This window comes from Chiloscyllium plagiosum, unplaced genomic scaffold (genome assembly GCF_037043375.1).
Source record: "Chiloscyllium plagiosum isolate Xiang-an unplaced genomic scaffold, Cpla_swu_hap1 HiC_scaffold_47, whole genome shotgun sequence".
Taxonomy (NCBI): Eukaryota; Metazoa; Chordata; class Chondrichthyes; order Orectolobiformes; family Hemiscylliidae; genus Chiloscyllium; species Chiloscyllium plagiosum.
Window position 1 is genome coordinate 41,971,983 of NW_028270185.1, and position 25,798 is coordinate 41,997,780.

A 25,798-nucleotide genomic window follows, 5' to 3' on the forward strand; every position below is an offset into this window, starting at 1 on the left:
TGTATGCCTAGAATACCTTGGAATTCTCTTTAAAACTATTTGTCAATTTCATGGTCCCTTCTTGCTCTACTAATTCCCTGCTTGAATTCTTTCCTGCTTTCTTTATATTCTTTACAGCCCTTGTCAAATTTTAGCTCCCTTAACCTTCCCTTTGTTTTTTTTTTCTTTTTGATTAAATTCACAACCTCCCTCTTTGTCCAAGGTTCCCTTACCTTGCTATCCTTATCCTTTCTCCTTACTGGAACATGCCAGTCCCAATATTGACCCGTTGGGAACTCCACTCCAAATCTTCCTCCAGCCAAAAAAAATCCACTGACCACTGACTCTCTCTTTCCTATCACTCAGTTAATCTTGTATCCATGTTGCCCGTGCCTCTTGTACCATGACTTATAATCTGCACAATTTGTTGTATGCTATCTTCTGGAAATCCATGTTAATCACATCAGTAACATTGCCCTCATCGACCCTTTCTGTTAAGTCGTCAGAACACTTCAGCAAGATAGTTTTACACAATTTCCCCTTGACATTTTTTAACCAACCCACCTTTATCAAAGTGATTATCAGTTTTATCACAATAGTTGTTTCCAGAAGCTCTCCCAACACCAGTGTTAAACTGACAAGGCTGTCAATTCCAGGATTAACTTACAAGTCTTCACAGAACAAGGTCATAATGTTGATAACCCTCCAGTCTCCTGACACCTCCTCTCAGTCCAGAGGAGACTGTAATGTTATGGCCAGTGCCCCTCTCACTTCAATCAGAATCCTTGGATGTATCTCATCCTGATCTGGTGTCCTGTTAACCCCGAGCGCCAACATCATTTGGACAGGTAATTGGATAGAAAAACTTTCCTCCTCAGTGTATCCGCACATTAACAGTTTACTGATTAGTATCATAGCTGTTTTCTCACCTTCACTGGAAAGACTTAAAAATAAACTCTTATTTCTCTCCAGCGCGAGGCCCCAGTCCGCGAGCTCGCGCAGAGTCGGTTAAACGGCCGCGCCTCGAGACCCCGCGTGAGCCCTCGGGGCGGGCCTTTACTCTCATCCAGCTCTGATTGATCAGAACATCTGTCAATCTCGTGCTTATAGCCAATAGAAGTGCGGTCCTGCGTTGGGAACGTCATCTGGAAGTGAATGTGGATGAAAAGAGAAATCGCTGGAGAAACTCGGCAGGTTTGGCAGCTTCTGTGGAGTTAAAACAAAGGTAACGTTTCAGATTCAGTGACCCTTCATCAGTCCTGAAAGTAGCTCGGAAAAAAAGTGCAGTTAGTGGCTCTCACTTCTGCAATAGGTGGAGATGGAGCCCAGAAAGAGAGAGAAGAGACGCAGATAAAGGGGATGGATAATTGTGAGGGAGGGAGAAATAAAAGCTGATACAGGGGAAAATGTAGGAGCAGATTACTGCAGATACTGGAATCTATTGAAAACAAGTCACATTCCTGATGAAGGGCTTATTTCTGAAATGCGGACGGCACAGCATTTCTGCGTTTTGGGGGTTTCTCTTGAGGGAAGGAGAGGATTGATAAATCAATGGCTGAAAAGGTGGTGCAATGTGCAGGGATACAGTTTCTTGGATCGTTGGGATCTCTTCTGGGACATAAAAGATCTATTCAAAAAGGATGGGTTTCACCTGAACTGGAAAGGGACCAATATCCGACTGGGGAGATTTGCTAGTTCTAGTTTCGGATCCTGTCAACATTTTTAGAGTGGTGAGGTGGGAGCTTTTAAGTAACAGTGCATAGACAGAAATATGAGGATGGTTCTTGTGAGAGACGATTTCAGTACAAACAGTTAAGATGTGCATGACCCCAGAGTCTAAGGGGAATAGAGCCATAGGGGTGGGGTAAAACATGCTTCTCTATAATAAAGGACGAGACAGAGTAGAAAAATAAGTCCTTGATTGATAAGACCACTAACTCTGACAGAGAAGAATAAGTCCTTGACTGATAAGACTGCAGGCTAGAAAAACAACTAGGGAGACATATACTGTAGACTTTGTGATAAGGGTCCAGAATGGAAAAATAATGAATGTTCAGAATGTGAACCTCGTGACTCTTTAGAGCTATAGAAAGGAGGGGCTTATACTGTATTTAATCTAAACCTTTGTTAGCCTGGCGCGCCTTTTTTTCAAGGGTGCCCAACTCTGCAGACTTGTTAATAAAACTTTGTTTTCCTGAATTTGTCTAGAGCGATTATTGAGAAGCGATTTTCGTTTCTAACAAACTTGGGGGCTCGTCCGATCAACACTCCGGCCGCGAGGGGGGCTGAGGAAGGACATCGGAGAAGGTGCACCCTGCCGAGTTTGGCAGTCCCTGATTCCTTGCTTGTCGCCCCGCGCGGCTTGAGCGAGTGATATCCGGAAGGCTCAGGAGAACAAAGGAGGGGTGTAGCCGAGGCAGTGGGGACGGTTAACGATCGAGTAATTTCGGTGCACCGAACCCAGGTAAGAACAGACTTGCGGGGACCGTCTTTCCGGAGGACTGGGGACCTGCGGAGTGCCTGTAGATTTTTCTACAGAGACGTGGGACTCAGGAATCTAGAGACCGGGGCTCGTCTGTGCGAGATTTTGCAGAGACCGTGTTTGCGGAGGAACGTGGACCTACGGGGTGCCTGTGATCTGTTTCACAGAGACGTAGGACACGGGAATCCAAAGACCGGGGGTGCCTGCAAAGGGACCTGGGCGATCACGGGACTGAAGATCCGGGAATTGGCTAAATAGTGATAGATTATCACGGGATAATACAGGAATCTCCGATTTTACAAAGTCCTCGGCAATGGGAAATAAGGGAAAGGTAGGCTTGAGCGTAGACAATGAAAATTACCCCGGGGTACCTGACGATAGTCCGTTAGGAATAATGTTAAATAATTGGGATCAGGGTAGGAGAAAAGGAAAATCTAGAAAGAAGATGGTGAGATACTGTCAAACGTGGTCCCAAACACCTATTCAGGGAGACTCAGTGTGGTGGCCTAAATTCGGCACTGATGAAGACTGGGTCCGGCAAGCTCTAATTTTATATGTCAATTCGAAACCTAATGTTACTCGGGAGGAAAGTGATTACGCCCTTTGTTGGCTACCAGTCACACTATCTTGCAAAATGAAGGTAACCAATGAAGGCTCGAAAGGGCAGAAAGAATGGGACCCTTTAGATCACTTACCGCCGCCCTACGTGACCCCGTCGGCCCCGCAAAATAGTCCTTCGGGTGGCGACGATTCAGGGGAAGGGGAAGAAAGCGGGGAGGAACCACCAGGTGCCTCAGGAGTACAGACTAGATCTCAAGCTGAAAAGAGTCACAGACGGAACTCTGTCCCGATTGCAAGAATGAATCCACTCCGGGAAGTGCCCATGGGAGACGCGGACGGAGGGACGGGATATGTGAACGTCCCCTTAGCGAGTACTGAAGTGCGGAATTACAAGAGGGAGATGAAGGGCCTACTGGAGGACCCCATGGGTCTGGCTGAACAATTAGATCAGTTCCTGGGGCCAAATACTTATACGTGGGATGAGATGTATTCCATCATGGGAACATTGTTCTCTAGCCAGGAGCGACAGATGATACGACAAGCTGCGCTGTTGGTCTGGGAGAGAGAGGGAGGAGCAGGAGGGGAGCAGAAATTTCCCCTCACCGACCCCGAGTGGGATAAGCAAACGGAAGAAGGAAGACGCAACATGAGGGATATGCGGGAATATTGGATAAAAGGAATAAGGCAGGCAGCCCCGAAGGGGCACAATTTTACCAAGGCCTTTGGGAATCATCAAAACCCGGAAGAAACCCCTACAGACTTCCTAGACAGGATTAGGAAGAACTTGCAGCAGTTCGCTGGGGTGGACCCTGAGACGGAACTGGGACAGCAACTCATACGGGTAGAGTTTGTATCAAAAGCCTGGCCGGACATACGAAAGAAGTTAGAGAAAATGGATGATTGGGATAGTAAACCTCTGAGTGAACTACTACGGGAGGTGCAAAAGGTGTTTGTGAGAAGGGACGATGAGAAGCAAAAGAAGGCGACAAAGATAATGATGCAGACGGTGCAACAAGTGACAGCTGGAAGGAGGGAAAAGGGGGAGCCGTGGCAGGAACCGGAGAGGGGAGAGTTGTGGCAAGAGCAGAGGAAAAGAGGACCGGGGCCGGAACAAAGGAAGGGTGGAGGAACTCGAGGCCGCGACAGGGAAACGAGGAGGATACTCAGATGTTACTACTGTAATGAAGAGGGACATTTTAAGCGAGAGTGCCCCCGCTACAAGCGGGAAGTGCGGTCGTACGCCCTGATGGAGGAAGATTAGGGAGGTCGGGGGTTCCTACCCTTGGGGCAAAAGGACTATCGACAGGAACCCCTGGTAAACTTGAAAGTAGGGCCCCAAGGGTCGGAGATCACATTTATGGTGGACTCGGGAGCCGAAAGATCAAGTATAATCCAAATACCCCCCGGCGCCCGAGCAGGAAGAACAGTTCTGGGGGTATCTGGCATTGGAGGAAAGACATTGCAAGTCCCAGTAGTGGAGGACGTGGAAATTGGGTATGAAAACAGAACTACTAAACGAGACCTCCTTCTACTGCCATCGGCGGGGTTTAATTTGTTAGGAAGAGACTTGCAGGTCAAACTAGGGATCGGAACGGTACCAAGTAATGGGGAAATGGTGGTAAGGTTGTTCGCCCTCACCGAAGAAGATGATCAACAAATAGACCCGGAAGTTTGGTACCGAGGGGAACAGAGGGGGTCTAAACATCAAACCTCTCCAAATCACCATGTTACCAGGAAAAGGCCCGGTAAGAAGGAAACAGTACCCGATTGCTATGGAAGGACGGGAAGGGTTACAACCTGTGATAGAAAGATTAATCACAGATGGACTACTGGAGGAATGTATGTCCCTTTTCAATACTCCAATACTCCCTGTGAGAAAGCCGGATGGGACGTATAGGCTGGTGCAAGATTTGCGGGGGTTGAATGAAGTAGTCCAGGCTAGATACCCGGTGGTACCCAATCCCGACACGTTAATGAGTAAAATTCCCCCCGAACATGAATGGTTCAGCGTAATAGATCTGAAGGATGCCTTCTGGAGTTGCCCCCTTGACGAAGAAAGTCGGAACCTTTTTGCATTTGAATGGGAGAATTCCTTCACAGGACGAAAGCGACAGTTAAGATGGACAGTCTTGCCGCAGGGATTCACGGAGTCACCCAACTTGTTTGGACAAATACTGGAACAGATCTTAGGAGGATTTTGGTGTAACCCGGAGAATCAATTGCTCCAATATGTCGATGATCTCTTACTCTCAGGACCGGGAGAAGAGGAGGTACGAGCAGACACCGTTGCCCTGCTGAACTTCCTGGGGAAACAGGGCCTACGCGTCTCCAGGTCAAAACTCCAGTTTGTGGAGCAAGAAGTAAGATATCTGGGCCATCAGGTCAGTAAGGGGCATCGCCGTATCACGCCAGAACGAATATCGGGGATTACGGGTATGCCAATACCCAGGCACGTGGATGGCCGACCTGTATCCAGGCAGTGGCAGCTACGGCAATGTTAGTGGAAGAGGCCCGGAAACTTACCTTTGGAGGAAGAATCACAGTATACTCCCCACATTCGGTTAGTACCATACTGGCTCAAAAGGCTCACCGCTGGTTAACAGACTCTCGCATCCTGAAGTATGAGACGATTTTGATGACCGGAGACGATCTCAATTTTGCAAAAGATCTCAGTTGCAACCCTGCCCAGTTTCTATACGGACATCCTGCAGATGGGGAACAGGAGCATGATTGTGTGGAATTTGTAGACTTACAGACCAAAAGCCGAGAGGACCTGCAAGAGGCTCCGCTGGGTGAAGGACAGGAACTGTACATCGACGGGTCCTCCCGGTGCATAAATGGGGTACGGTACAGTGGCTATGCGGTCGTAGATGGCGCAACGAAACGGACGATCGAGTCCGGACGACTGCCCGGGAAGTGGTCAGCCCAATCCTGTGAGTTGTACGCCCTCCAGAGGGCCCTGAAGTTGTTGGAGGGGAAAGTGGGGACCATATATACTGACTCAAAGTATGTATACGGAATTGTTCATACTTTCGGGAAAATCTGGAAAGAGCGAGGATTGATAACTTCCCGGGGAAAAGAATTAGCTCACGAACAAATGATCAGCCTAACGTTGGAAGCCCTGGCGTTGCCTACAGAACTCGCAGTAGTCCATGTACCCGGTCACCAGAAGGGGTCGACACCGGAAGCGGTGGGAAACCGGCTGGCAGATAAGGAAGCCAAGCGGGCAGCGGTCGAAAAATCCGTCCAATTATTAACATTAATACCGTTGAGGGAAGGGCTCGCTAAACAACCCGTCTTCACCCAGGGGGAGATTGATAAAATGGATCAATTGGGTGCCTGGCTAGAAACTAACGGGAAGTGGACGGTTCCTGATGGGAGACAAGTACTGAACAAACAGATCACCCGGGGTATTCTGCACCGATTACACCATCAGACCCACTGGGGGGTGCAAGCCATGTGTGACACGATCCTGAGAGACTATGTATGTTGGGGGATATACACGTTAGCCCAACAAGAAGTAGTCGGATGCCCCACTTGCCAGCGAATTAACAAGAAAGCTATGCGTTCTATGCCAGCTGGTGGTCAGCCCCTCGCAATTAGGCCATTCCAGAGGATCCAAATTGACTTTACAGACTTACCCCCAGTACAGAGATGGAAGTATCTGCTAGTAATAGTAGACCATTTCACTCACTGGGTAGAGGCTTTCCCAACCGCCAAAGCCGATGCACCAACCGTGGCCCGTCTATTGTTAGAGAACATAATCCCGAGATATGGCATGATGGAATCTATAGACTCAGACTGCGGGACACATTTTGTTGCTAGGCTACACTATTTGATCTGTACTGCCCTGGGTATCCAATGGAAATTCCATGCACCCTGGCATCCCCAGAGCTCGGGTCGAGTTGAGAGAATGAATGGCACGCTCAAGACCCAATTGACTAAGCTGATGTTAGAAACTAAGTTACCGTGGCCAAAGTGCCTTCCCATTGCCCTATTGAGGATACGTACAGCACCTCGCCGGGATATCGGGGTCTCCCCCTATGAGATGCTGTTCGGATTACCATATTGGAGTAAGGTTGATGGGTGTCCCACTCTACAAGGGGGAGATGTATTTGTCAGAGGCTATTTACTGGCCTTATCCCGTTCTTTTGCAGAACTCCGGAGGAAGGGTCTCCTGGCTCAAACTCCGCCGCTCGACTTCCTCTTACATAAGGTGGAGCCCGGAGATTGGGTACTTGTAAAGACCTGGAGGGCCGAAAAGCTCCAGCCGCAGTGGGAAGGTCCGTTCCTGGTCCTGTTAACAACTGAAGCCGCTGTTCGGACGAAAGAAAAAGGGTGGGCCCGCGCATCGAGGATAAAGGGTCCTGTTCCGCCAGAAGGAGAGAGCACTTGGACATGCGGGCCAGGGGACAAGCCATTGGTGGTAAAGCTGAAAAGACAGCGACAATGAACTCTACCTGGACTGTATTGGTGGGGATATTGATCGGTTTACTCCTGTATGTGGGGGAGGGCGAGGGGAGATGTGACAAATGTCGGACTACGGTGAGACTTGGGAGTCAGATCTACTCGGGATCATTTGTGTCTCACTCCCATGTGAACGATTGGTGTTACGATGTGAATGCACGGCAAGAATGTTGGGAGGATGGAAAACCCTATTATCAAGTGTATAATAAAGGGTACGGTGGCAAAGTCCGTGGGTGCCCTAAAAATGACCGCTGGGTGTGTGTTAACAAAGATGGGCAGTGGGGCCTACCCTCCGTGTTGCTCAGAGAGCAGGTTGACAGAGTCAAGGAGACCAGAGTTCAGAACACTGAACGGGAGTTAGAGAAAGAGAACGACCGTCAGAGAACGGTCGTTGTCTCTAAAGTGCCATCTATATACAAAGAGGTAGAAGAGCAGATTGAGCTCCCTGATGTAACACAAAACCTGTTTATTGATCTCACCTCTAGGATTGCCACTGTTTTAAATGTTAGCAATTGCTGGGTTTGTGGGGGGCCACATATGTCAGAACAATGGCCGTGGACTGGGCAAAGCTTAGACATATGGGAATTGCTTCAATACAATTGGACACATGTCAACGAAAGGAAAAGCCAGGGGTGGAGACTGACAAATAGCCCTGAGGGCCAGTTATGTGTTGAAGGCAAGGGGACCGTGGAGGTAGGAATTAGTCCCTGTCAGAGTGTATTGAATGCCACCACACAAGTATGGTGGCCTGAGAATATTGCTTGGTACATTGCAAACCGAGATCATCAAAATTGCATTCGGTTACGTACTGATTCCTCCTCTTACGAGCTAAGTGCTGACCCTTCCGATGGCATGAAAAGAGTGTGGAGCGGTGGTTGTCAGGGGAATCAATGCTGGGATAATCCTGTCCAGACTCTGCCACGGGGCCAACAATCCGAATACTGGAATTGCAGTGGTCCTGGTCCTTATGAGGGCGTCCCTGGGGTAAAGGAGTTGTGGGATGACGTTGTGAGGCAGGGAGGGCCTGCTCCAGATGGCCTATTTTGGATATGCGGTAATCAGGCATATTCCAAACTGCCCATGGGATGGGCTGGAGTATGCTTCCTGGGTCTAATAAGACCTGAATTCTTCCTATTACCCCGGGAGGAAGGCGATGATTTGGGAGTTAAACTCTTTGACTCCCTGCTAGGTCGCCAAGGGATATCCAAGTCGGTGATTGGGGGGATGAGTGGCCACCGGCCCGTATTATTGAATACTACGGGCCTGCTACGTGGGCACAGGACGGATCATGGGGATACTGTACTCCTATCTATATGTTAAACCGAATTATCAGGCTCCAAGCAGTCGTAGAGGTCATTACTAATCAGACCGCCCTGGCCCTGGAGTTGCTGGCTAAGCAGCAGGATCAGATGAGGGCTGCTATATACCAAAACCGGCTTGCCTTGGATTATCTGTTGGCCTCGGAAGGGGGCGTGTGCGGGAAGTTTAACCTGACTAACTGCTGTCTGAAAATTGACGATAATGGTAAAACGGTTTTGAAGATTTCCGATACAATTCGGAAACTGGCCCATGTGCCGGTACAGTCCTGGCGTCCTCTTGGTGGCATCGGATGGTAGGATGGTCTCCTAGGTGGTAGTTGGTGGCGCACGGCGTTACTGGTGGCTGGGGGGGGGCGTAATGCTTCTACTCATCTTACCCTGCCTGATCCCCTGTGTTCAATCTTTAATCCAGAAAAATATTTCCCAACTCCAGGCAGTGGCGGTACCCCAACATGGAACGCAGGAACGTAAGGTGCTGTTGCTGCGAAAGACCAAGGATTTCCCGGGCCCCTGATGGGAGGAGGCATTTCTTTGTCATGCACATCTTAAAAAAAGAAAGAGTGGAATTGTGAGAGACGATTTCGGTACAAACAGTTAAGATGTGCATGACCCCAGAGTCTAAGGGGAATAGAGCCATAGGGGTAGGGTAAAACATGCTTCTCTATAATAAAGGACGAGACAGAGTAGAAAAACAAGTCCTTGATTGATAAGACCACTAACTCTGACAGAGAAGAATAAGTCCTTGACTGATAAGACTGCAGGCTAGAAAAACAACTAGGGAGACATATACTGCAGACTTTGTGATAAGGGTCCAGAATGGAAAAATAATGAATGTTCAGAATGTGAACCTCGTGACTCTTTAGAGCTATAGGGAGGAGGGGCTTATACTGTATTTAATCGAAACCTTTGTTAGCCTGGCGCGCCTTTTTTTCAAGGGTGCCCAACTCTGCAGACTTGTTAATAAAACTTTGTTTTCCTGAATTTGTCTAGAGCGATTATTGAGAAGCGATTTTCGTTTCTAACAGTTCTGAATCAGAAAAGAGCAAGTTAATTCGAAAAGACAGACATGAGCGGTCAGAGAATGATTTAACTTTCAGGTAAGGCTGATAAGCTTGGTTGAGGAATTGACAAGAGAGGCAGCTCAACATTCCAGGCTTTAGGTGTTATAGGAGGGATAGTAAGAGAGGAGAGGGAATGGCATATTTAATTAAGGAATACATTACTACTGCAATTAGAATAGATATTTCTGAGGGACTGTCATAGTGTTAAAGTTTTGGTTGGTGAAGAATTTGTTAAATGTGTTCAAGAAAATTTTCTTTCTCAATATATAAATGTTCCTGTCGAGAACGAGCAAAACTTGAATATCTTTTGCAAAATAAGGCAGAGCAAGTGACTGGAACTAGTGATTGTAATGCTGTTAGTTTTAAAATAACTATGGAAATGGATAAATCTTCCAAAAAAGTTAAAGCTCTTAATTGGAATAAGGCAAAATTTAAGGGAATGATGCAATAACTTTCAAAAGTTGATTAGAGGAGACCATTTACAGGTAAAAGTATGACTGACAAGTGGGAGTCTTTAAAAGTGCGATAATGAGAGTTCAGAAGCATATGGTCCTATTGGTTGAAGGGTAGAAAGAGGGTAGGAACATGCTTAAAAAGGAAATCAGAAAGGCAAAAATGGAAAGTTAGATAGCTTTGGCAAGTAAGATTTAAGATAACCCAAAAACGATTCTATAAACACTTCAAGAGCAGGAGAGCAATGAGAGAGAGAGTAGGACCCTTTAAAGATCAACAATGTTGTCTTTGTGTTGAACCTCCAGAGGTGGGAGAGATGCTAACTGAATATTTCACATCAATTTTTACTGTTGAAAAAGAAATGGGGGCTAGAGAACTCCGGGAAATAAATATTGATATTTTTAAAACAGTTCACATTATAGAAGAGGAAGAACTGGAGATCTTAGAAAACATAAAGATAGATAATCCTCCAGTGCCTGATTATATGTGTCCCAGGATGTTGTGGGAAGTTGGGTACGAAATTGTGGGGCACCTAGTAGAAATATTTGTATATCTATGAACGTGGGTGAAGAACGAAAGGACTGGAGTTTGGCTAATGTTGTGCTATTGTTTAAGAAAGGATGTGAGGAGAAGTTCTGGAACTATAGACCCACGGGTCTAACTTCGTGGTGGGTAAGTTGTTGGTGATGATTCTGAAAGATAGGCTTCATATGCTTTTAGAGAGGCAAGGATTGAGTAGAGAAGCTTGGATTTTTTGCAAGAAAAATCGTACCTCACAAACTTGCTTGAGTTTTTTGAGGAAGTAATCAATAAGATTGAGGGCAGAGCAGAAGTTGTTGACTTGGATTTTAGTACAGCCTTTGACAAGGTTCTGAATGGTTGACTGGTTAGTAAAGTTAGATAACACAGGATTCAGGGTGAGTTTGCCAATTCATTACAAAATTGGCTTTGGAGTAGGAGACAGAGGATGGTGGTGGAGGTTTGTTTATCAGACTGGAGGCCTCTGACCAGCGGTGCTCCACAGAATTTGGTGCTAGGTCCACTACTTTTTATCATTTTACATAAATGATTTGGATGTAAATATAGGAGGTATGGTTAATAAGTTTGTAACAAGTTTGCTTCATCCTAAGATGGCAGCACCATATGGCAGAACGGCTCTTGTGCCAGAACTCATTTGCTCCGACCGCTTTTCTCTTTCTTTCTTTTGCTTCTCTGTTTTTTATTTCTCTTCTTGACCTTGTCCTGAGCTTGGACAGTATCATGGCAGCAAGCGTCCAACCACAGGGAAGAGTGGGCCCAGGACACACCTCGAGTGAGCTGCTACTTACTTTTCCAGAGCATGCACATGACCTAAAATCAGTGTCTGTCATATCGGTGGAGACGACATCAGCGAGATCAACCCAGAGGCAAAAGATCGTGCCTGAGGTTTGGCGACTTTATTGTTGGTTGGGTCCAGCACTAGCACCAGTGAAGCAGTGGCAGAAAGGCACGATGGCAACATTGACGAGGTAGGTCTACCGGTGAGAAATCCAGCTCTGACGTTGGTTGGTTTGGCGCAGCCATTGGCTCGCAATGGTCGAGCAGTACATGTCTAAGGATCAGCAACTTCAATATTGGTTGGGTCCACTGCAAATGATGGTGAAGTGGTGGTGGAGAAAGGATAATGGCATAGATATTGATTACCATGTTTAACTGGCTCATCTTCAGCCATATCTTTCCATTTTTTCTTATTCTTAAATTATTCAAAATTGTGCTGTGTCATGGTGACAAATGAAATGTTTTCACTATTTTATTGTAATTTTTATGTAAAATGCACATGACAATACAATAATAATCAAAATCAAATCACACCAAAATTGATGGTGTAGTGGACAGTACAGATAGTTATGTCAGAGTACAATGGGATCGTCATCACATGGGCCAATGTGCCAAGGAGTGGCAGATGGAGTTTAATTCAGCGAAGTATGTGGTGTTGCATTTTGGTATGGCAAATCAGGAAAGGACCAATACACTTAATGGGAAGTGTTGTCAAATAAAGAGACCTTGGGGTGCAGGTTCATTGTTCCTTGAAAGTGAAGTCGCAGGTAGACAGGGTAGTGAAGTAGGCTTTTGGTGTGCTTGCCTTTATTGTTCAGTGTGTTGAGTATGAGAGTTAGAAAGTCATGTTGCGGCTATACAGGATATTGGTTAGATCGTTTGGAATGCTGTGTGCAATTCTGGTCTCCCTGTCGTAGGAAAGATATTGTTAAACTCCAAAGTTTCAGGAAAGATTTACGAGGATGTTGCCAGGGTTGGAAAGTTTGAGCTGCAGGGGGAAATTGAATAGGATGAGGCTATTTTTCCTGGAATATTGGAGGCTGAGGGATGACTTTATAGAGGTTAATAAAATCATGAGGGGTATGGATAGGGTGAATCACCAAGGTCTATTTCCCAGGGGAGAGGAGTGCAAAACTAGAGGGTATAGGTTTAGGAGATGGAGTTGGATAATCAGAAGGATTTAGAGAAGGAATCGAGAAGTTTAGACAGCTCAGTGACACAGGATTGTTCCCAATTGTCAAACTTACTGTTGTTTCTGGCATTCTTACCTGCATTTCATTTCACTTAATTCTATGAAATCGGTCATTTCTTTCACGATCACACCAGCTGGTAACATTAACATCACAACAGAACCGCGAACACTTCCATAGAGATTTTACAAAATGTGATTCACACCTGTCCAAGAAAGTAAATAAATTAATGATGAACATGGAACATTTTGAATACAGGTAAACAGGTGAGAATGTAAATTCGAGAATTTAGAGGACAACATGCTCCATTATAAAGATTAAATCACATACTTTTTTAAAATCTGTGTCTTTTGATTGCAAATGTATTTTCAGCAATACTTTACTTGGTCTGTTTCCATTCAGTCCATCCTGACCTGATGTACCCACTTTTATCATGACAAATTCAATGAAGTTAATTTTGACTCATCAAGCATGCAGGTACAGCAGGCAGTGAAGAAAGCTAATAGCTTGCTGGCCTTCATAACGAGGAATTGAGTATAGAAGCAAAGAGGTTCTTCTGCAGCTATACAGGGCCCTGGTGAGACCGCACATGGAATATTGTGTGCAGTTTTGGTCTCCAAATTTGAGGAAAGACATTCTGGCTATTGAGGGAGTGCAGCTTGGATTCACGAGGTCAATTCCCGGAATGGTGGGACGATCTTACTTGAAAGATTGGAGCGACTGGGCTTGTATACCCTTGAGTTTGGAAGGCTGAGAGGGGATCTGATTGAGACGTATAAGATTATTAAAGGATTGGACACTCTGGAGGCAGGAAGCATGTTTCCGCTGATGGGTGAGTCCCGAACCAGAGGACACAGTTTAAAAATAATGGGTAGGCCATTTAGAAAAGAGTTGAAGAGAAACGTCTTCACCCAGAGAGTGGTGGGTGTGTGGAATGCTCTGCCCAGAAGGCTGTGGAAGCCAAGTCTCTGGATACTTTCAAGAAAGAGTTGGATAGAGCTCTTAAGGATAGTGGAATCAAGGGTTTTGGGGATAAGGCAGGAACAGGATACTGATTGAGGATAATCAGCCATGATCATAATGAATGGTGGTGCTGGCTCGAAGGGCAGAATGGCGTACTCCTGCACCTATTGTCTATATTATGTAAGATGACAATAACTTATTCAAAGACATGAATTTTAAGGGGTATCTTAAACAGGAGAAGGACCTGTTTACTCGGAATTATGATACTGGCCAAAGGAAAGTGGAGGTAAAAACAATGACTGCAGATGCTGGAAACCAGATTCTGGATCAGTGGTGCTGGAAGAGCAAAGCAATTCAGGCAGCATCCGAAAAGCTTCGAAATCGACGTTTCGGGCAAAAGTCCTTCATCAGGAATAAAGGCAGAGAGCCTGAAGCGTGGAGAGATAAGCTAGAGGAGGTGGGGGTGGGGATAGATTAGCATAGAGTACAATAGGTCAGTGGGGGAGGAGATGAAGGTGATAGGTCAGGGAGGAGAGGGTGGAGTGGATAGGTGGAAAAGGAGCTGGGCAGGTCGGACAAGTCCGGACAAGTCAAGGGGATCGTGTTGCTGGAGGTTAGAAACTAGGATGAGGTGGGGGAAGGGGAAATGAGGAAGCTGTTGAAATCCACATTGATGCCCTGGGGTTGAAGTGTTCCGAGGCGGAAGGTGAGGCGTTCTTCTTCCATGCGTCTGGTGGTGAGGGAGCGGCGGTGGAGGAGGCCCAGCACCTCCATATCCTCGGCAGAGTGGGAGGGGAAAGTGGAGCTCTCAACCTGCACCAGCCGTTACCTCGTGGTTGTGGTGACGGCAGAGCTATTTTTTATAATCACAGAGGTTGTTCTGTGATAGATTAAATGTATTAATTTCCCCTGTCTTTCCTGGATCTCACCACTATGTGTAGTGTACACAACGTTCTGATTCATTCAGCCAAAAACTATTCTGTTTGGTTGACAGTTACCTCCTCCTTTGATCGATGTAATTGTCATCTGTTTCCAGAACATGGATACACAGTATTGCGCCAAGAAAAATGCAGCTATCGTCCTCTGAATAACATGCATTCTGGTCTATTTTTAAAAACATCCCCTTCTACTATCGATATGAACCGACAGAGGTAATTGCCAATTGTTTCTGTTATCCAAAGCAGAATTATTTTTCTGTGCCGGTTGGGTGGGATTTGACTGTTTTGATTGGGTTTTAATGCCCTTGGTTCCATACACTTTAATTCTGTCGCTCAGTACTGGCAGTGAGACATATTTTTGTGACAATTCGGGCCCATCAGAGACTGAAGGACCAAAGCAAAGGAGAGAATCCCGGTGACCCAGAGGTGGAAAGCAGAAGAAAGTCTGTGATTTTACTTTTGTCGTTGTCCGATATTTTCATCATTCTGTGGTCGGTGCAAGAATGACAGAATTCTTTTATTATAACATTCGGGGAACATACCTGAGACATTACAACAGTTCAGAATTTATATTTGCAATGGTTGGCGTTTCACTGGTGAATTTAAATTGCTGCATAAACACTCAGTTCAAATTCAGACTGCAAGTCAAAGAAATGATGAAGTATCCTGTCATATTAATTATCCAATTAATAAATAAACAACATATCTGAGAGTAGTCTAGAGAACCCAGTATATACATCGCATGAATGAAAAAAAAACTCACGAAGGCTATTGCGAATAACTGGAACCCAAGCACTGATCTTTATACTACCCAATGTCATTACCTTCCACTCCAAAGAATACACGTTCTGTTTGCTATGAATTCTCAATTCAAGTCAGTATATTATCCTGATCCCATTTGCTTTGATGTTGCAAACTAACCTTTTATGTGGGGCTTTGTCAAAAGATTTCTGAAAATCCAAGTACCCACGTCCACTAGATCTCCCTTATCTATTCTCTGAGATAACACCAACTGAACAGAATTATTTGAGGAAGTGACAAAGTTGATTGATGAGAGAAGGGCTGTAGATGTCATATACGTAGACTTCAATAAGGCGTTTGATAAGGTTCCCCAAGGCAGGCTGATGGAGAAAGTGAAGTTGCATGGGATCCAGGGTGTAGCTAGATGGATAGGGAATTGGCTGGACAACAGGAGGCTGTGAGTAATAGTGGAAGGGAGTTTCTCAAAATGAAGAACTGTGACCAGTGGTGGAGTAGCAGTTAGTGAAGGGGACTGTCAGAGAATGTAGCAGAATATAGATAGATTGGAGAGTTGGGCAGAGAAATGGCAGATGGAGTTCAGTCAAGGCAAATGCGAGGTGATGCATTTTGGAAGACCCAGTTCTCAAGGAAACTATACAGTAAATTAGAATCCCTACAGTGTGGAAACAAGCCATTTGGCCCAAGAAGTCCACACCAACCCAGTCCCCTGCATCAATTAGTCTAGACTTCCCCTATCTAATGCACCTTGCTTACATATCCCCGAATACGATGGGTAATTTAGCAAGGTCAGTTCACCTAACCTGCACATCTTTGGACTTAAGCCCTGGGGAAATTGACATACGGAGAGATCTGCGTGGTCAGGTCCATATTTCCCTGAAGGTGGCAATGCAGGTCAGTAGAGTGGTCAAGAAGGCATACGGCATGCTTTCCTACATCGGACGGGGTATTGAGTACAAGGTTTGTCAGGTCATGTTACAGTTGTATAGGACTTTGGTTTGGCCACATTTGGAATACAGCATACAGTTTTGGTTGCTACATTACCAGAAGGATGTGGATGCTTTGGAGAGGGTGCAGAGGAGATTCACCAGGATGTTGCCTGGTATGGAGGGTGCTAGCTATTAAGAGAGGTTGAGTAGAATAAGATTATTTTCATTAAAAAGATGGAGTCTGAGGGGGGGATCCTGACTGAAGTCAACAAAACCATGAGAGGTATAAACAGGGTGGATAGCAAGAAGCTTTTTTTTTTACCAGGGTGGGGGACTTAATTACTAGGGGTCAAAAGTTCAAGGTGAGATGGGAAAGGGTTAAGGGAAATATTCGTGGAAAGTTCTTGACGCAGGGAGGAAGTAGAGATGGACATGATGGCATCATTTAAGATGTATCTAGACAGCTACATGAATGGCCAGGGGACAGAGGGATACAGATCATTGGAAAATAGACGACGGATTTTAATTGAGGATCCGGATCAGCAGAGGCTTGGAGGGCTGAAAGGCCTGTTTATGTGCTGTAATTTTCTTTGTTCTTTTTTGTTATTGTGGTTTTGTCAGAGGGACAAAATGCATCACAAGTGTGGTGAAATTTTTCGAGGAAGTGATCAGGTCTTTGGATGAGAGTAGAGCAATTGATGTAGTTTGTATGAATCTTAGCAAAGCCTTTGACAAGATTATATTCAATTCCCTACAGTATAGAAACAGGCCATGCAGGCCAACAAGTCCACACTCACCCTCCAAAGGTTAACCCACCCAAACCAATTCCCCTACCTTTACCCCTGCCTAATGCACCTATCTCTATGGGCAATTTAGCATGGCCAATTCACCTAACCTGCACACCTTTGGACTGTGGGAGGAAATCCAGCACCCAGAGGAAACCCACACAGACACAGGGAGAATGTGTAAACTCCACACAGACAGTCACCCAAGTCTGGAATCGAAGGGCCCTGGTGCTGTGAGGCAGCAGTGCTAAGCACTGAGTCACTGAACTGTCCCAAAGCCACACATCGGAGATTGACAACTGAAGTAAAAACACATGAAATTCAGAATAAATTAGCAAATTGACTCAGTCAGAGGAAGCAGAGGCAAAGCTGAAAGAAGGCTGTTAGAGAAATTGGAGACTGGTATCCAGTGGGATCAATTTTGGATCTTTCATTGTTTGTGATATTCGTAAATGATAATAAAGAGTGTGTGTGTGTATGTCTGCATGTGTGTGTGTTCATGTATATGAGTGAATGTGTTGTTGGGAGGTGGCGGTGGTTGGGGATACTAAGTAAGTTTGTGATGACACAAATATTGACTGGGTGGTTGGCAGTGAGGAAAATATTCTTACGCGACAAGCAAAAATAGGTAGATTGGTCAAACAGGCAGATCAACGGCAGATAAAATTTAATCCTGATAAACCCTGACGTGATACATTTTGCCAGAAGTTGCAAAACAAGGCAGTACTCAGTGAATGGAAGGACACCAGGCTGCATAAAGCAACCAAAAGATCTTAAGGTGTTTGTTAACAGATCTCTGAAAGTGGCAGGATTGGCTACGAGGGTAGTTAAGAAGGCGTACAGGATATGTGCCTTTACTAGTCACGACGTAGATTATAAGAGCAGGGAAGTGCTGTTGGACTTTGTTTAGGCCATAGTTGGACGATTGTGTGTCGTTCTGGTCACCGCAGCATGGGAAGGATGTATTTGCATTGGAGGGAGTGCAAAGGAGGTTCAGCAGAATGTTGCTTCGGTGTAGCAAAATAGCTGTGAAGAGGGAGGCTGGATAAGCTCAGGTTGCTTCACGAAGAACAGAGATCGGAGTATCTATGAAGACCATAGACAGGGTGAATAGAAAGCAGTTGTTCCCCTTACTCAAAGGCCTATAACAGGGTGGTATAATTTTAAGCTGAAAGGCAGGAGGTTTAGAGGGGACCTAGAGGTTGGTAAGGGGCCTGAAATTGAAATCAGAAACCTCAGAAAAGTACTTGGAAGAGCACTTGAAATGTCATAACATTCAAGGCTATGGGCCAAGTGCTGGAAAATGGGACTGATGTAGATTTAGTGTAATTTTGGTGGGACAAACATGATGATCTGTTCGATGTTATTCTGTCATTTGAGAATTCTGAGGATAAGGATCTGAATTTGTTCCTGTTTTTCTTTGAATTTGTTTTAAGAAAGTATTACCTAGTGTGAGTTCGAGCAGTTGTTGTAGTCAGCATCAGCTTTTGGTTCTGTACCAGAGTGCTCATTCACAGATAGAATTTCCTAAATGGGTTGCAAAACTGAATTAACAAGAAAAGCAGTGGGATAACAGTATTTATTAAAACAGCTTTCAAGGTGTTCTACAATGTGAGGTATGGATTGGCTGACTAGCCTCAGCAAAATGAAGGTCATCACTGAAAGGAATATTGAAAGATATTTCAATATTGCTGGGACTGATAGTGGGTGAAATCTTGCAAGTCTTGTTGTTTGAATACAAGTTGGAATTAGCATTTGAGACCTAATAGGATCAGATTAATCCAGTCTTTGGAGTATTGAAGTACAAACATAAATCTCAATGATATCACATCATTAAAATAAACCTGCTGTCATTCAATGATTTTAAAAATAATGAGATACCAGACAAGATAAAATAGTCTCTGAAACTGTCTCTTCTTCAATTTTGAGATAATTCTCCAATTCTGAGACATTGCCAGCAGCAGGAAGGGAGAGGTTATTTCGCAAACAACAACATGTACTTTCCAAGGCTAATTATCTTGAAAGTATGCTACGTCTTCCTTCACATTGTTAGTGTGCCTGGTAAATCTTGTAACAACTTAAGTTATATAAATCTCTACATTTCCACTGTACGCCTGATATGCCAGATGACAGTGTGCTCACTAACTGAGTTTAAAGTGAATAGTTTGTCAGATTGGAGGCTCCTCAGTAATATGCAGTATTGTGGGTTTCTCTATGCTGTACAGAATGTATATACACTGAGGCCACATTGATGGAATTTAGCTGAGCACTGACCCTATCTGGTCAAGAAAGTGTTCAGCAAGACAGTCTTTCCCTGTAGTAGTTTAAAGCCTGCTATTTCTCAGATGGGTTTTGTAATGACCCACTTCTCAGTGACACCTGGTGTTTCCCATTCCTTGATGGAAAGAGATGTTGTTAGTGGATCTTGCTCAGGCAGCTTGCTCCAAATGGGAGCCCAGGTACAATATTAGCAAAAGGTGAGTTTTTCAAGTCATTATGGAGTGATAACTGATGGTGAGCACGGATGGCATTGACTATCTGCGTGTTTTCATCAATCAGTGGATCTGTGGAGACACAGTATTTGTGAGGACAGCTCACTGGGAGCGGTGTTAAGCACAGGGTTCCATTTATGATGTGTATTGTTGAATTATTTGTTTGTCGAAAAGACGTGTGAGTTATGCTATTTGTAGAAAGAGGCATAGTGCTGTGGTGCACAGTTTAACAGGACAAACACTGAGATCTGGAGTGTTATGGTAGCAGCTGTCCCACAGAGGATCAAACAACTTTGTCAAATAGGACGTTTCCCATCTTGCCCTTTGTTGCTGTTATCCTTTGATGTTCCCTAAACGATAATGGTCTATGTGAAGATACTCCCATGTACATTTGCTTGGGATTGTTATTTCATTTTAGGCTATTAATTACTTATTATTGCTATTATTATTTTGTTGGCACTGACATTTTACAGATAAGTGCCCGGATATATTTTTAGACCAATTCACTGTGAGGCCATAGTGTTACACCTTGATGCAATACTCCATCAACTTTGTGAAGTCTCTGTAATTGGACCTTGTCCAGAGGCCTCACTGCTGTGGAAATTGGTTGGTCCAAAAGGATTTTTCACAGATGAAAGCCAAGTTGGTTTATGGTGAATGACGTGTGATTTAGGATATTTGATATTTTTGTGCTGCTCCAAGGCTCCAATTAGGATCAAGAACATTTGGCCCGACAGAGTGAAAGTCGGTGCTGCTAGTGTGTATTCCTGATGAAGAGCTAATGCTCAAAATGTTGATTCTCCTGCTCCTCGGATGCTGCCTGACCTGCTGTGCTTTTCAAGCACCACACTCTTTAATTTTAATCTCCAGCATCTGCAGTGCTTTCTCTCTGTTGTGCCCTCCAGTTGAACTGAAATACAACATTGAGAGACTCATGAGTTGGAAACTGTAAATGGATCATCAGTTGATTCATAGTCCATCAGTTGCACACTGCTAAAAGAATATGAATCATCTGTCAACCGTGATTTACAAGATGCTCTTTGCATCATGGTATGGGACATCATTGCACCGATTGTCACATGGGATGTCTGTCCAAGCAGTGATGGTGATTCACACCACAGAGGCAGATTTATATAGTTATATAAATTCCACCCGTTATAATTGCTGTAGTACAAGTCAGTTCAAGATCTTGCTGGGCAATTTTAGCCAATCTACTTCTTAGAAGTTTTATTGTATCTTCCTTGCATTCTGCGTGGTTGAAAAGGAGGTGAGTGGGAATGACTGCTCGCCTGTGTTCACTTTATGGATAGTTGTTCATGACTAGAACCTTTGCTGGTTGGGGATGGCTATTCAGGGAACTGACCTCACATAGGGCAGTTTAGTATGTTCAGCTCCTGTTTGGATGACAGTTCTGAGGTAGGGCCACTTAAATTGAAATATCACCTCTGATTTCTTTCCACCAATGCTGCCAGACCTGCTGAGCTTTTCCAGCAACTTTTGTTTTTGTTTTTGATTTATAACATCTGCAGTTTAGATTAGATTAGATTACATTACATTACATTACAGTGTGGAAACAGGCCCTTCGGCCCAACAAGTCCACATCGACCCGCCGAAGTGCAACCCACCCATACCCCTACATGTATCCCTTACCTAACAGTACGGGCAATTTAGCATGGCCAATTCACCTGACCTGCACATCTTTGGACTGTGGGAGGAAACCGGAGCACCCGGAGGAAACCCACGCAGACACGGGGAGAATGTGCAAACTCCACACAGACAGTCGCCTGAGGCGGGAATTGAACCCGGGTCTCTGGCGCTGTGAGGCAGCAGTGCTAACCACTGTGCCACCGTGCCGCCACTTTCAGTTCTTTCAGTTTTTATTTGTCATTTTTCATGTTATTTGAATCACTGTGTGAAAGTGAGGTGATTTATTGAAGATCACACTTAGGTGCTGAATAACCCCAGACTGCTTTGTGGTCATTGATGGTTGGAAAGTATATCAGGGTGGGAGTAAGGTAGTATTGAAGGGACTTGTTGTTGCCAGCTAACAATTGAAAGTTTATAAATGTTTGCAGTAACAACAACACTGAGCTGAACATTCCCCCAGTACATTGCATATGGCAGGACAGCTGCTGGCACAGCATGTTTTACATCAAGGGAATAATGCAGTGGATCAGACTTTTTGATGGAATAACAACCTGTTACTTCAATTCCAAAAAAGTTCACTCAAAGAAAATGCTGTTGATGCTTGTGCAATGGCATGGGGTGTTCAGCAGCGGGTATCATTGTAAACACAAGAGAGAGAGAAAGAGGGATTTAATCCCCAAAACAAAAGACACTCCATTGGACAGCGACACAGACACAGAGATTACTAACAAATATACAACACACTGATACATTCCCAGGCTGAAGCAAACCTCATGGGAGAGAAGGAATGTGAAGAACCATCAAGAGAGCTGGGACTAACTGGAATATGAGTATCACCACTTCAGTCTGTCCATGTCTTAACTTCTGTTTGTCCCTGTCTGACTTTTCCTCTTCTCTCTATCTGTGTCCTTTTGTCTGCCTCCCTCTTTCTATCTCCCTCTCACTGTCCTTCTCTTTCTCTCTGTCTCCATCTTTCTCTTTCTCTCTCTCTCTTCCCTATCTCTCCCTCTGCCCTTCTCTCTCTCTCCCTCCCTGAGATTCTCTAGCACTTTCTGTCTCTGTTCTTCGCTTGCTCTCCTCCTCCTCGATCTCTCTATTCTCTGTCTGTTCTTGTTTCTTCAGCCCCACTCTTCCTCTCTTCTCTCTGTCATTTATTCCCTCTGTCTCTTTCTCTCACATTCTCTCTCACCCTGTCTTTTTCTCTTAGATCTGAAATTGCATCCTCCTATTCTGTTCCCATTGTACTCCGCTCCCAAATGTTTGCCCTTCCCCAATTATTTTGCCCTCTCAATTATATTCCTCACCAAATGTGTACCCTCACAAATATTTTGCTGTCCCCCATATCATGCTGAGCCCCACTCCCTAGCGCAGAGATTAATGAGTTTGTCTGGACTAACTGGCCTGTAACTGACTGCTTTTGTGCACAGCAAGATCCCAGTCCCAGAATTATGGAAGCTTCACATCACATAGATAATCCTTTCAGCCCATCATGCCTCCCTACCACCACAACCACCAACAACCCTCCATCCTCCCCCCACACCTCCCATTAAATGATCCTGGTGCTATCCAGCTACTCAGGCCTTGCCCTGAAGGGCATTATTACTCCCCTACCTGGGGAGACCGCTCTTCCGCCCTGTCTCATACTCTGCCTCTTTGTCCTCTCACCCCTCCATCTCTCTCTCTCTCTCCGACAACAGCCCCTTCCCCCCTCAAGCCCCATCAAACACTCCCCCTCACCCTGGCTCTCTCTCACCACCTCCTTGCTTCCCATTCCTCCGCTCAAGAACTCAGGGACATGGCTACTCCACCTCCCCTCACAGACTCTCAACCCCTGGGCTGAAGGACATGGTGAGTATGTTCAGAGACTAACTGGTATTTTGACTGCTGTAATGCACAGCAAGATTCCAGTCTGCAGCCAACCAATCACACACTCAATGAGAAAGGTACTTTATGCCCCTTCCACTCATCCCTCCACCCCCTGGCCCGGTTTGGACAACAGTGAGGGTAAAACCTGGGAGCAACAGGGGAAATGTGTATCCTACTGCATTAACTGTACAGCAACTTGTGGCACTAAGTCCAAATCTTCCCAATCCCCCTTCCCCGCCACTGGGACAGAGTAGAGGGCCCAGGGCGAAAGAGGGAGAGAAAATGCTTTGAGAGAAAAAGAGAAGAACCAACAGACAGAGAATGAGATAGTGATAGTCAGAGGGAGGGAAGGAGAGAAAGAGAGTTCAAGGGAGGAAGAGATCGCAAGTGAAAATCCCAAGGACAGAAACAAGATGTCAGGCTAATAAAAGCAAGTATATTATCTCCATTCTTTATCTACCTTCAGAGACTGGTGTACATTCACCCCAAATCTCTCTAATTGTAAATGCTTCCCAGGGTCCTATTGTTCATTGTGTATTTCCTTGTCTTGTTTGTCCTGCCCACGTGCATTACATCATCTCACCTCATTACTGCTGTTTCCTCGACATGAAGGATTACTTTCTGTTTAGAGATTTATTGTTAAGTTTCACCATTTTAACATGAAATTCAGTGGCAGTGCTATTACTGAGTCCTCTTTATCCATATTTTCTGGGAGTGAGGGACAACTGGGGGGGTATATGGACCAAACACAGGCAAATGGAACTATTTAACAGTGAAAACTGAGTGGCATCGTCCAATTGGGCCGAAAAGCCTGTTTCCATGCTGTAGACCTCTAGGATTCCATAAAACCTTCACAATCACAGCTCCATCTCCCTCTGCTTGACAGTGACTATCACCCACACCCCAACGCTCACCAGCTGCTACTGAAATTTTCCACTGAATCTTGTTGAAACAAGGAAGACTCCACATCACTTCCTTTTTATTTCAGGAATTCCAGGAATTGCTTTTCTTGAGTCAGTGTAATGTCTCGTGTGTTTTGCTTTATCCTTTATAGAGGTGAGAGAAATACACCACACTGTAATATCGAGTCGAAATAGTTGGCAACTTCTTGATCCTTTGATCACACAAATACTCAGACACCAGCCCTGCATTCTCTCAGTGCTCAGAGCAACCTCTTTCCATCTGAAATGAACTGAATACTCCATAATCTAAGAATGAAATAAATGATTAATAACCAACCAATAAAGTTAAAATTACAGAATCATTTGTATTTTTCCAACTGAAATGCACACATTTTGAGATCAAACTGCAGCAGCTACACTGTAACAAATGGGTGTAAGTGGTGGGGGAGAGAGAATCAAATGAGCTGTTGCACACACAGACAGAGCTGTAGGAAACTAAGGTGTTGATATTTGGGGAATAATGTAAATTGTGATGTAGTTGGACTGGGGGAACCTCACTGAACTTGTAATGCAGTGACCCAGAATACAAATACCAGCAATTGGCAGAATTTAATCTCAAATAATTAATCCATCTGGAATTGAAAGTTAGTTTCATAGTCCCATTGCAGAACCTAACACCAATTGCTGTAAATACACATCTGCTTCACTCATGTCCTTCACCAAAGGGAATCTGGGAATCTTACCTGGTCTGGCCCAGAAGTGTTTTCAGAAGACATTAAAGAGTTCTGACTGATCATTAATGCATGGTTAAAGATGTATGTTTCAGACATGAGTGAGCAATGAAAACAGGAATGCTATTCGGTTTCAGCTTCGACATTGAAATTGGCAACACACACAATGAACACAGTAAAGTACTTCTTCCTAACAACTGGTAGCAGGACACATGGTCTAGGTTGTTTTTGCTGATTATTACATCACTTCACTCCTAAATGTTGATTGCCCTTTAAACACTACCTCAAAGACGTGCTTCAAATGGCAAGGACGGAGAACAGATTCTGACTGGGGAGCATCAGATTCGCAGTAGCAACACTGGGGACCAAATTCGTCAATTCGTGAGGAGATGGTCAACCAGACTAGACCTGAAACTCGCCTGAAGGGAACCAATAAGAGTGAACAACTTACTTGTGTCCCACTCCTCCAATAGATGGAGCCCAGAAAGAGAGAGAAGAGCAGTCTGGCAGACAAAGGGATGAATAATTGTGAGGCAGGGAGAAAGACAAGCTTACCATGGATCTACAGGTGAAAATGGAGTTGGCTGTGCCTGAAGCAGCCCGTGTCATGACCAGGGCCTGGGTTGTGGAGGGTCGATGCAAACTCAGTGGGCCAAATGGTCTCTCTCTGCAGTGTAGGGATTCTATGATCTTTGCTGAAAATGTGTTGTTGGAAAAGTGCAGCACATCAGGCAGCATCCAAGGAGCAGGAGAATCCACGTTTCGGGCATAAGCCCGGCTTCCTGAAGAAGGCCTTATGCCCGAAACGTCGATTCTCCTGCTTCTTGGATGCTGCCTTACCTGCTTCGCTTTTCCAGCAACACATTTTCAGCTCTGATCTCCAGCATCTGCAGTCCTCACTTTCTCCTTCTCTGATCTTTGACAAGTTGAGTGACGATCACAGATAAGTACCTAATG

At 44.9% G+C, this 25,798-nt stretch overlaps 1 protein-coding gene across 1 annotated transcript; it reads left to right on the top strand.

The window, feature by feature from the left end:
• The first annotated feature begins 2,187 nt into the window (after positions 1-2,187).
• LOC148136124 (uncharacterized) lies at positions 2,188-9,725 on the top strand. The gene is made up of 2 exons (XM_087983977.1): positions 2,188-2,443; positions 7,180-9,725. Exon 2 carries the CDS (start codon positions 7,421-7,423, stop codon positions 8,807-8,809), a length of 1,389 nt encoding a protein of 462 aa, XP_087840103.1. The 5' UTR covers positions 2,188-2,443; positions 7,180-7,420; the 3' UTR covers positions 8,810-9,725.
• The last annotated feature ends 16,073 nt before the right edge of the window (positions 9,726-25,798 follow it).

Excerpts from the sequence above, each read along its gene's own strand:
- LOC148136124 (XM_087983977.1), top strand. The coding sequence starts at position 7,421 with ATGCGGGCCAGGGGACAAGCCATTGGTGGTAAAGCTGAAAAGACAGCG.